Here is an 11,554-nt window from a genome sequence, read left to right on the forward strand (position 1 = left end):
AGGTGGACCGGTTTCTCGAGTTGGTTACTTTTAAGTTAAATGATGTTATTTTCATGAAAAAAAAAAACCAAAAAAAAAAAAAACAGAAAACATGGTAACCATAGTTCGAACCTAGGTTGCAAAACATTTATGTTACCTCATTAACCATTTGTTCTACTGAAGATTCATTGTTAACTTAAAAGTAGCCAACTCATCAAAAAATCAGTGCACCTCAACATGTTACCAATATGTTGTGAGTCGCAGATTAAAAGCCGTTTAGGTATCGAATTCAAATTTTTACTAGATTAGGTATAAACTTGCACAGTGAAATAATTGGTATATTGATTAGACAATATGGCCTAGTTCAGACACTAATCGAACGTTTTTTCCCATTATCGCTTAACGATGACACAAGCAAAGTTTGTTTTCGTTTTTCAACATGTGCATAAGCTAATAGATTAATAGGTGGTGGTATGACTTATGTGGTAGTGATTATTGTATATACAAACACTACTAGGGGTTGGTGTGATTTAATTTAACATAGGAGAGTACGACGTCTTAATGTATTCATAGGGGACTAATTCAACCTTTTTGTAGACTTGCTTACTTTTAACTCAAATTAAATCTTACACTGAAAATTGTTCGTGAAAGTTGTGAAAGTGTTGCTGAAAAAGGTTTTTATCGCTGACTAAAAAAACAGAGAGTAAATATTTTACTTTAGTTTATGGTTTGCTTCGTGTTTATTTTTTTTTTCTAATCACGTTTTGTCTTTTATAAATCCAACCATCTTTTATTACCGATGATTAGTGATCGAAAAATAGTATATGTACCTTGCTGTGATATATTCTTGTCGTGTTCTTGTCAAACATAAAAGGATTGTCAGCCTTTTTTTCAAAAAAAAAAAAAACATAAAAGGATTGTCATAGCTGCTGGTACAAAAAATTCTTTTTTTTGTTTGAATAAAAAATTATATTTGTATGATATTTTTTGAGAAGTTATTTTTTTTATGTCCTACTCACATATATTTATTTATAAATATAAAATGATGAATCAAACTATATGAACTTAAGACTAATCAAATGAGAATAATAATAAACTGATTCAATTAGAAAGAAACGTAATTTCTAAACCTGCGCCTTTGATCTCAAGAAAACAATTTTCGTACGTTGCTCAAATGCAATGAATGATAAACATCGACAAAAGCAGTCAACAAAGTTTTTTTTTTTTGTTGAAAAAGGGCATAGCAGTCATCAAAGTTAAAACTATGGGAAAGGCCTTTGCCACCACATGGTCAACACACCACAACATTTCACTATTTAAACCAAACCTCTTGGCGTCCAACTTCGCCATCGTTTCCATTTACGATCATGGAAGTCAAGAAAGACCAGCACACATCTCCACCGTCTGAGATGATCCCTATCGTTGATCTAAGCAACCCGGACGAAGAGCTAGTGTCACGTGCGGTGGTTAAGGCGAGCCAAGAGTGGGGGATATTTCACGTGGTGAATCATGGGATCTCGATGGATCTGATACGGAGGTTGAAGGAGGTTGGTTCACAGTTCTTCGAGCTACCGGAGACGGAGAAGAAAGCTGTAGCGAAACCAGATGATTCCCAAGACTTCGAAGGTTACACGAGGAATCTCAAGTATACAGAAGGAGAGGTTTGGGCAGAAAATCTTTTCCACAGAATCTTGCCACAGTCATGTATAAACTACAAATACTGGCCGAGAAACCCTCCGCAGTACAGGTACGAGGAATCTTTAGGATACAAACGGTTGTTATAAAATACGGCACTAGAATGAAACATTCATCAAAATGTTGTATGCTCACGTTGAATAAGATTTCACTAGGTAATAACCAGCGCCTTGCGCGGAATGTGATTATTAGTTTCGTTATTTTTAATAAAAACACTTTAAATCTGTTTAATCTAGATATCGGTTCGGTTTTGAGTTATTTTTTAGTTTTTAATCTCTTAAAATATAACTATTATTTTAAATTAATATTTATTTTGGTTTGTTCTGTTAGAATGTTTGATTTTTTAGTTTTTTCGGTAAAAACCAAAAATTACTATTATTTGTTTATTTTCATGTTAGAAATTTTAGATAATGGTCATGTCGAACCAATGGTTTCATATCATAGTTTGTAAGCGGATAATAGTTCAAGAAAAAGAAAAGAAAATTATTAAGACAAATCATTTCACTACAATTTGGTCGGTAATGAAAGAAGCATTAAGAAAAAAAATATTTCAACTTCCAAAAAAAAATAGATACTTCAGTGGTGGTAAATACTTATAAGGTGCTCACATTAAGGTGCACATGTATGTGTATGTAAAAGTATATAAGAATAAATGACAAATATATAAATATATTGTTAATTAATATTAAATGACATTTTTGTTCTAAATAATACATGAAAGATAAAATTAAAATTAATTAAAAATTAAAAAGGCCTTGACATTATTGAATTTTTTTCATATAAAGAAAAATCAATTGTATCCGTAAATAGAGGTGGGCACAGATCGAATATCTGGATATTTGGAGGCATTCAAGTCGATTCAATCTTTAGCCACTTGGATACTTGGTGACTCTGATAACCGAAATGATTTAGAATTTTAAAGAATATCCTATTTGATCCGTAAATAAAATAAAATTTATAAAATAATTGAAAATTTTAATAATAACATTTTATTACAAAATAAAATATTATTTAACTTTTTAAACTTTAATACCTATTATAATAAATTTAATTCATAAAATATTGTAAAACTTATATAAACTATAATATATATAACATATATATATAATTATGTACATATATGTATATATGCATATAACAGATTGAATTTGATATCTGTTCCTAAAAATATTAGAATTTGTAATTTGTTTTTTTTATTATATTTTAGTAATTGATTTGTTTCGTAGAGTTACATATATACATATTTTTGGTTCAAATCAAAACGGATAGCGAATCGAATCAAAATTTAGAAATATTTTGCCTGACTTTATTCGTAAATAATAAAAATAATATATATATTTATAGTTTAGATTTTGATTCGTTATTTGTTTTGATTCGAAACGAAAAATCCAAAGTTTTATTGCAACCATGCATATGAGTTTTATATTAAAAATATAAAGTATATAGTGTGAACACATTTATGAATATAGTGTGAATACGTTAGCATATTTATTATCAAATCATTGTAAAGTTGCCACGTGTCTATTATAGTGTGAATGTATTTATTACAATGCTTCTCCTTTAATATATAAGGGATTAATATCAATACCATTAAAAGAGGATCATTCTCAAACTATACTTTTAATGAAATTTGCATTTTTTCTCTAAAAAATATCTTTATTTTCATAAAAAATTAATAAAATTCATCAATGTCATTTAAGTTTTTTAGTTTTGGGCCTACAAATACACATAAATGGATCTATAAATAATGAACTTATATATATTTAAAAGATATACTGACTTTAAATTTAATATAAATATAAATATATTATGAACTATAAATAAATTAAGAAACATAAAAATATTATTTTCTTAAATATACGTATCAATATTCAACATAGATCATTTGAAAATTATACATATTTTCAATACAAACCAAAATCCTATATCCTACACCATATATCATATACATATTTGAATATCATTTTTTCATGTATAATATCATTTTATATATAATATTGATATGACAATTACGATTGTTCAAGAATATTTTAAAAACTATCTTAAAATAATTTTTTAAATCCAAAATAAAAATACAAACTTATAATAGGTTATTAATACGGAAAATAAACTAATATTGTCATATCAATAAGTTTATTTTATACTATCGTCTTTTATTTGGATAACATAATAAAATTTTATCAAATTCTAAGGAATCACTAATTTATGTAATATTAATAAATATATGAGTAGTTTAATCAATTTAAAAAAGTACTATCAGATATTTTGTAATCGGATCAATGGATCAGATCGCAGGTTAATAGTGAGTTATTGGGTTTTCACTGGGTTATATCAGATTTTTAATTAACAATTTTTTCATTAAATCCGAACCGAATTATATACAATGTATCAGGTTTATAGGTTCAACCATGAATCTAGGTCAGATATGAAAACAAATCTTAAAACTCAAACATTATTGTAGAAAAATTACCATATTTCGAACAAATACCATATTTTGAAAGAGAAAAAAAAAATAATTGATAAAAACCTAAAAACTCAATTGTTATGGTTCAGAACAAAAATAATGGTAATTTGTAAATTAGTTAATAGATGAAAAACAAACAAATCTGCGCTTTCTAAACGCGGATCAAAATCTAGTTTCCTCACTTATATTTCATTCATATTTATTACATAATTCTGCTCATGCTAACGTTTTATTACATTCGAACTAGTTGTAAAAAAAAATCAAATTAATTCATATAGTTAGCATTTGATTCTTTTGGCGGCCATGGGTGTTTATAGGGAGGTGACTGAAGAGTACACAAAGGAGACCAAGAAGCTATCGGAGAGGCTTTTGGGTTTTTTATCAGAAGGATTAGGGCTACGGCATGAGGCGTTAAAGGAAGGTCTGGGTGGCGAAAAGTCGGAGTATGTACTGAGAATCAACAACTTCCCGCCTAATCCACAACCGGATGCGACCTTGGGACTGCCGGAGCACACTGACATCGTCGCACTCGCACTCATCGTCACCAATGAAGTTCCAGGTCTTCAGGTTTTCCATGAAGACCACTGGTTTGATGTCCAGTACGTTCCCTCTTCCATAACAGTCACCGTCGGTGATCAGATACTGGTATGTTTTTGTCTTTTTTTTTTTGTTTATAACCTAATGTCATAAACCAAAACCCCGAGTAGTGCTAGTGGTCATCAAGGCCGGATCTGAAACTGCGGGCTATAAACATTTCTTTAAGAACTTCGATAATTTTTTTTCTTAATTTGGGGTCTATTTCAATATAAAAAAATTTCAAATTTTTTGAGGGTCAAGGCCAATGTTCCATCCGGCAGTGCCTAGATTAAGCCTGCTAATGGTAGAATATGTGAAGAACATGAAGTTAGCTACGTTCATAGTTGGTAACCATAATTTATTTTGTTGTGGATGAATATATATTATGAAATATAAGTATAGATTATATCACTAGTTTTTGGTGGATCTTGCAGAGGCTGAGCAACGGGAAGTACAAGAATGTGTTGCATAGAGTAACGGTGGATAAAGAAAAGCAGAGGATGTCTTGGCCGGTTTTTGTCGATGCTAATCCTGATGTCGTTATCCGTCCATTGCCGGAGCTGATTACCGGCGATAATCCTTCTATGTTCAAGCCTATTGTCTGCAAGGACTTTAAATACCGTAGGCTTTTCAAGCTTCCGGTCGACTGATCCAAATGATAATCAGTTTATTTTTCATATTACCAAAAAAAATCCCCAGTCCTGTGTGTGTGTGTTTATGCTACGTATTGTAAAAATTATCTTCTACGTAAGTTTAGTTCTGCAAAAGGACCAAATAATTTACTACAGTTTGGTCCGCCATCGCTGATGGCGGAAGCGATGGCGGTCAGGTCAGCACTTATCAACGCCCGTGAAATGGGCTTCTCTAGAATCTGTATCAAATCAGATTGTCAAGCACTAGTTGCTATCATCTCTTCGAATCAGCACCCGGCGGATCTCCACGGAATCACTCGGGACATCGAGCATCTATCTCTTTCCTTTGATTGTATCTTCTATGTTTTTATTTCGAGAAACCTGAACTTTGTGGCTGATGCCCTCGCAAAATCTGCTCTGTACTCTGTTTCTACCAACTAGTTTCGGTTGGTCTGCATCTTTATAATATTCAGTGTTCAAAAAAAAAAAAAATTTACTACAGTTTGAAGTTTATATAATTAACAAGAAGAGCCTTTATCAATGGTTTTAAAGATTTATTATTCTTTATCGTAATCGAATATGGGGTTTATCGGCCAAACATTGATAAGTCCTTAAAAGATATACTAGATTTTGACCCACACTTGGAAATCGCGGATTTATTTTCAAAATTAAATATATTTTTCTAAAATGAATTTCTACATAATATATATATATATATATATATATTATATAGGTTTGTGTACATTTATCCGAAACCACAAACTAAACTGTAGCAAACTGGAAAAAAGATGAATTCTAAATTAAACTGAATTTCATAAATAATAGAGCAAATCTTATATTTCATGCACAAAAAAGTGAAATCAATCGTGAAACATTTAAAAGGTACCAAATACGAATAAAACATTTTATTTTTGAAAATTATTTAACACTTTTTAGTAGGAGTACATATGTAGTTTATTGACGAATTAAGATTTAAGAATTGTTTTCATATTTGAAATGGACTTTCTTGATGAGTCATAAATGTAATGAATAAGATTAATGGGTGTGTATAGTTTTGAAGCCCAAAAAACTAAGAGAAAAAAAATTATCATTCATAAAAAAATTAATTTTTCTGTAAATTTAGAGGTATCTTTGAGAAAATTGACATCTTTATTAAAGAATAAATAGGAATGTTTCTGGTTTAATAGTATAAATGGAAATTGTATTTTATCTTCCTCTTAAATTTTGGAGATATTATTGTTAGCATAATTTTAGAAATATTGAAAATATATTAAATTTTAAATTTTTAAAATTGATTATATTAGGTTTGTTAAAAGTTTAATTGAGGAAGTTATGGTATATTCGAATATTTAGGATATATTTCATTACTATCTTTGATATATTATCTAAGTATTATTTAAGACTTGTTAAAATATGGAAGTTGTTCGTCATTATGCAAAAATATTAATGATTTTTTTTTTTGAACATTAAAAATATTAATGATCTTGTAAGGCACCAAAATCAGTCGCTATCAAATTTTCAAATTCCATGCAAGTTTTGTAATCTAGTTTCATCGTAGATTTGTGATTGCAAAATTTTGTGTTAATCTTAGCTCCATAAAAGATGATTTTCATAACCGCTGTTACTTGCATAATTTTTGATGATGTATAAATTAAAGTGCATATTCACCAAAACAATAAAGTTTATTTCATTTTCATTCAAAGATCCCACGTAAGATTTGTGTAGATGAGAATGGGGCTTACCAATTACGAATGACAAAGTCTTGAATAATTTTAACGATAGTATAAATTTGCAAGCATATTCTCGTATTAAACTCTTGTAAATTATAGGTTAACTCACATAAGGAGTAAAAAATGGTGAATAATATGGTATATAATGTTACTGAATATTGAGTTACGTATTGTTAGAGATAAATAAGGAAAGACCCAAAAATATTAGTCTAACGAAAGGGTCCAACAACCTAACAGAAGTAGATTTTTTCAGAATGTTTCTCTTTTAATAGTATATAGATAATTTCAAAACTTACCAATAAGAAAGTTTGGATTAAGAAGACCACTTTATATGGTTTTGAAATCAACCAGATTAAGAAACATATTGTCATCTCGGTATGTAGAATCCGTGATTTTGGTGTTGCCATTAAAAGCTATTCGATACTTATGATCAGTTAATCTGTACGCTCCACCAGCACCACTTACACTGAAATGATCAATGTTTCTCCATACTCCAACACGGACATGTTTGGCAACTTCAGCAATGTAAGTCTTATTACACGAAGCATGGATTTTTGTTCCCTTTGAAATGATAAAAAGAATTATATCTGTTAGCTTGTATCTTAACAAAATCAACATATAGAAATAACAAAGCTATATAGAACGTTAAATTTACATTTGCATCACATAGGATTATTTCCAAAGATTCTCCAACGTCTTTCATGAAATGTCTCCATGTATGAATGTTCTTCACTTGAATGCGACATCCAGTCTTGCGTGGTTTGATATCGTTCAAAAAAGTTAGCTGCATATTGTTTGCCATTTTTTTCTGTATCTCAAGGTTTGATAAAAATTGTGGTTAAGTTATGCTATATTTATAATAGGTAGGTGGTACAGCGGATTTAGGTTACGCAGATGCAGTCCAATATATTTTTAAGATTTGATCAAATATATTATTTTGTGGAATAAGGAATATTATGCGAGAATATTGTAATTAGAATATACTTTTTTAATTTGTAAGAGTTAATATTAATCCAAGTAAAGTAGGTTAGCGACAAATCTGTATGTATAATCACAATAATAACTGATTGTGATATTAAATAAAACTTGTAGATAAAGCAATATAAATATTTCCGGATCTTGCTAAACAAAATCGTATCTAATTTTTTTTTTTTGAAAACTTGGTAACGATTTAGGCAATATGATCGCTGATTTTTTTAATTTTAATTGTTCTTGGATTTTAAAATTTTAATTGTTAAATTTGTACTGGACTGTTTGAATCATACCAAGTTTGCGCTAAAATGGTCTGATTTGGTATAGTAGCTTGTATATTATGAGATGAATAAGGTATTATAGATAGCTTGTATATTAGATTTTGAGATGAATAAGGTGGTTTAATCTGGTCAGTGTTATAGTGTTCTAACTCAATAATATTGTCATGGTTGTAATATGAATGAGATCAATATATTGAAGAAGAAACAGGGGTTTCCGTGTACTATAAGGCATACCAACTAAGATAGGCATATATACATCGTACATTTTTTTATTTCACATGGCCTATTAGAAACATCTAATATATAGAAAACATATGCGACATTATATGGAGTAAAATCCCTTAAATTATCATTGAGTAATATATGGTAATGTATATATAGTAGGCAAAATAAAAGGTAGACCAATGTACTATTAGTTAAATGAAAGGGTACAGTAACCTTGTATAAGTAGATTTCTCAAGATTGTTTTCTTTTTAATATAATAGATATCGAATTATTAATTTTCTTACAAATGTATAGGATTTTCTTTAAGAACACTAATTATTACACTACTGTCGTAATTAGGTACTTGTATTAGTGCGCAAGTGGTGGATTTGTTTTTGTTATCTTGACAATTTGAAATGATTCAAAAGTATATTAAAATGATGAAAGCACCACCCACTCTTATCCCGATTGCAGCCGGCACTGGTGAGATCAAAGACAATATCCTCTTTAGTTTTTTTTTTGTCAAAGGGTTTTCTTAAATTAATAATTGGTCCACACAAAAGATTACAGAAAGAAAAGATAAGGTAGAAATGATTAAGTTTAGCTTAATCTACTGAAGCTTCTAAGAACATATTTAGAAGAAGCGAGATGATAAAAGAGAGAAGAAAAATGATGCTTAGATGTTGTTTAGGCTCCAAGTCTTAGGTCTTTGTTAATCCAAAATATGGTCCAGTGTTTATCATATGGTGTTCCAGGGAGGGTGTAAAAAGTTTTTTTAAAAACGCTGTAATTTGAGATTCGCACTTGCAACAAATGAATAAAGAATTTGAGATTCGCACCGCCTACTGACTTGTCTTGGTTTGGTGGTAAATAAACATAAGTAGTGGTCTCTGCAGTAATTAATTATCACAGTGCATTTCTAAGAGTTTAGATTAGATATATTATATTAACTATAAAAGATGAAAAAGTGATTTTCAGTTCGTTTATGCTTTTTAACGAAGTTTATTAAGAAAAGTAAAAATTTCCAAAAGTTTTTGCAAACTAAAATTTCCAAAAGTTACTTCATAATTTTATATGTAAACACCCACACGCAATATATCAAATTTGAAATCAACCGAAATTTCAACATATATTATCAAAGGATATAAGGACGCGAGACACCACATTGATGATTCACTTAAACTTTAACGTTAATAATTTAGGGCCCCAATAATTTAAGCATGCAAGCTTTATGAATAATAATCCGTTAACGAAATAACGGATGACAACGCCTCTGTTTCTCAGTCGAGAGGAAGCTTCTTAAGCTTACGAAATTTGAAGTCTTTGTAGACATAAGGCTTGAACTTAGGAGCATTATCTTCGCCAGTTATCAGCTCCCGCAAAGGTGCGAACTCGTGATCAAGGCTAGATTCCACAAAAACCGGCCATGATATTCTCGTCTTCTCTTTATCCATTGTCGCTCGATGCTTTGCACTCATATACTTCCCATTACTCATCCTCTGCAAAATCAATAAAATTCCAATTTTTGGAATTTGCTTGAAAACCCATAGTTCATAATGCTTTGAAAAATATATTTCTAAAATGTATATAAAAGTTTTTTTTCTTCCTTTTAAATATACCTTACTATCAGAGTAGGATTTGAGGTTTTCATGGTTCTATTTGACACAAAAAATATTTATGAATTATTTATTATTATTACTTACATGGAATTGGTCGCCAACGATGACGATGATTCCGGAAGTGGTATATTTGACGTCGATCCAGTGATTATCTTTGAACGCCTGAAGCCCTAACGCTTCATTAGCAACTAGGAATGTGATACCATTGACATCAGTGTGATCAGGAGCTCCTATGACCAAATCTTGATCAGGACACGGCGGATAGTAATTGATCTTCATTAAATATTCCACCGTTTCGCCGCCTAAACCTTCTATCAATGCCTCACGTCGTAAACCTAACCCCTCTGATAGCCATTCCATGATTTTCTCCGATAGTTTCTTAAGGTGTTTTGCGTAATCCTCATTCACCTCCCTTGTCAAATAAAATTCTCAATCAAACGATTAATAAAAAGAAACTCAGAATCTTCTAATTAAAAACTATTTTGACAAGTAGACCGACATATGTCTTTTTATATGGTATGATTTTTACTTACATCCTACTTTCACATGTGTAATGTTTTAGCATAAGTTCGAACATTTAGTAGACTTGATACCTGTAATCCATAGGAAGCTTAGGCCAGAATCTGTAACTAACTCTGGACGGGGGCCAAATGCGGTGAAAGAGATGATCGACCCATGCGTTTCTACCTTCTAGATCTTTCTGGTACTTGGTTCTGTATCCTTCTACGTCCACGGAGTCTTCTGGCTTCGCGACGGCTTCCTTCTCCGTCTCGGGAAGCTCGAAGAACTTTGTCCCAACTTCTTTCAACCGCCGTATCAGCTCCGGCGGGATCCCGTGGTTAACCACCTGGAAAATTCCCCATTCTTCGCTCGCTTTCACGACCGCACGTGCCACGAGATCTTCGTTGGGGTTGCTTAGGTCGACGATAGGGACGTCCATCGTTTTCAGTGCACTCTCTTTTCTACTTTCTTTTCAATAGTAAACAATAGCTTTTAGTGGTTTAGAAGTTGAACGGATGGAGAAGCTGCGATACGGTATTTATATTTGAATGTAGCAACTAGCATCCCATGACTAACATGAATATCGTGTCACCTCAATTCACTTTACCATGTATTATTTTTTCTTAGCTTGTTTTTTTCTTTCTTTTTGTCGGCTTTTTCTTAGCTACAATGATCAAATTTATTCAGCACTTTTATTTTCTTTATTTAATAATCCACATCACCTTTTTTCATTCCACATAATTATTCAATATTGTTATTTATTTATTTTTAACTCGTACAATAATTTTGTTTAATAAAATTCAACAGCTTACCTCACTATTTTTATTTTTATTTTATTTTCTTTAGTAATTTTGAAATTACATATTAATAACAATTTTCTATTGAAATTAAATTAAAATAA

At 30.5% G+C, this 11,554-nt stretch overlaps 2 protein-coding genes across 3 annotated transcripts; one reads left to right on the forward strand and one right to left on the reverse strand.

Moving 5' to 3' along the window:
• Positions 1-1,293: 1,293 nt before the first annotated feature.
• LOC106351880 (putative inactive flavonol synthase 2) lies at positions 1,294-5,833 on the forward strand. Its single transcript, XM_048781919.1, has 3 exons — positions 1,294-1,726; positions 4,456-4,783; positions 5,149-5,833. The coding sequence occupies exons 1-3, from the start codon at positions 1,347-1,349 to the stop codon at positions 5,362-5,364; spliced, it is 924 nt and encodes a 307-aa protein (XP_048637876.1). The 5' UTR covers positions 1,294-1,346; the 3' UTR covers positions 5,365-5,833.
• Positions 5,834-9,580: 3,747 nt separating this feature from the next.
• On the reverse strand, positions 9,581-11,171 carry LOC106351881 (flavonol synthase 3-like). Of its 2 annotated transcripts, XM_048781921.1 has the most exons (4): positions 10,746-11,171; positions 10,477-10,564; positions 10,237-10,446; positions 9,581-10,032 (listed from the first exon to the last, which is right to left on the reverse strand). In XM_048781921.1, exons 1-4 carry the CDS (start codon positions 11,090-11,092, stop codon positions 9,814-9,816), a joined length of 864 nt encoding a protein of 287 aa, XP_048637878.1. In that variant the 5' UTR covers positions 11,093-11,171; the 3' UTR covers positions 9,581-9,813. The 2 variants fall into 2 exon arrangements, with proteins under 2 accessions (XP_048637878.1, XP_013647052.2); XM_013791598.3 differs by having other exon boundaries at positions 10,237-10,564.
• Positions 11,172-11,554: the final 383 nt, after the last annotated feature.

This window comes from Brassica napus, chromosome A6, assembly GCF_020379485.1.
Source record: "Brassica napus cultivar Da-Ae chromosome A6, Da-Ae, whole genome shotgun sequence".
In the NCBI taxonomy this organism is placed as follows: Eukaryota; Viridiplantae; Streptophyta; class Magnoliopsida; order Brassicales; family Brassicaceae; genus Brassica; species Brassica napus.

What these genes read in the sequence shown, in the direction of transcription:
- LOC106351880 (XM_048781919.1), top strand. Translation starts at nt 1,347, where the DNA reads ATGGAAGTCAAGAAAGACCAGCACACATCTCCACCGTCTGAGATGATC. An exon ending in AGAAACCCTCCGCAGTACAG is followed by an intron (nt 1,727 to 4,455) that starts GTACGAGGAATC and finishes GGGTGTTTATAG; the next exon opens with GGAGGTGACTGAAGAGTACA. An exon ending in CCGTCGGTGATCAGATACTG is followed by an intron (nt 4,784 to 5,148) that starts GTATGTTTTTGT and finishes TGGATCTTGCAG; the next exon opens with AGGCTGAGCAACGGGAAGTA.
- LOC106351881 (XM_013791598.3), bottom strand. Translation starts at nt 11,092, where the DNA reads ATGGACGTCCCTATCGTCGACCTAAGCAACCCCAACGAAGATCTCGTG. An exon ending in AAGCTTCCTATGGATTACAG is followed by an intron (nt 10,565 to 10,745) that starts GTATCAAGTCTA and finishes TTATTTGACAAG; the next exon opens with GGAGGTGAATGAGGATTACG. An exon ending in TCGTTGGCGACCAATTCCAT is followed by an intron (nt 10,033 to 10,236) that starts GTAAGTAATAAT and finishes TTGATTTTGCAG; the next exon opens with AGGATGAGTAATGGGAAGTA.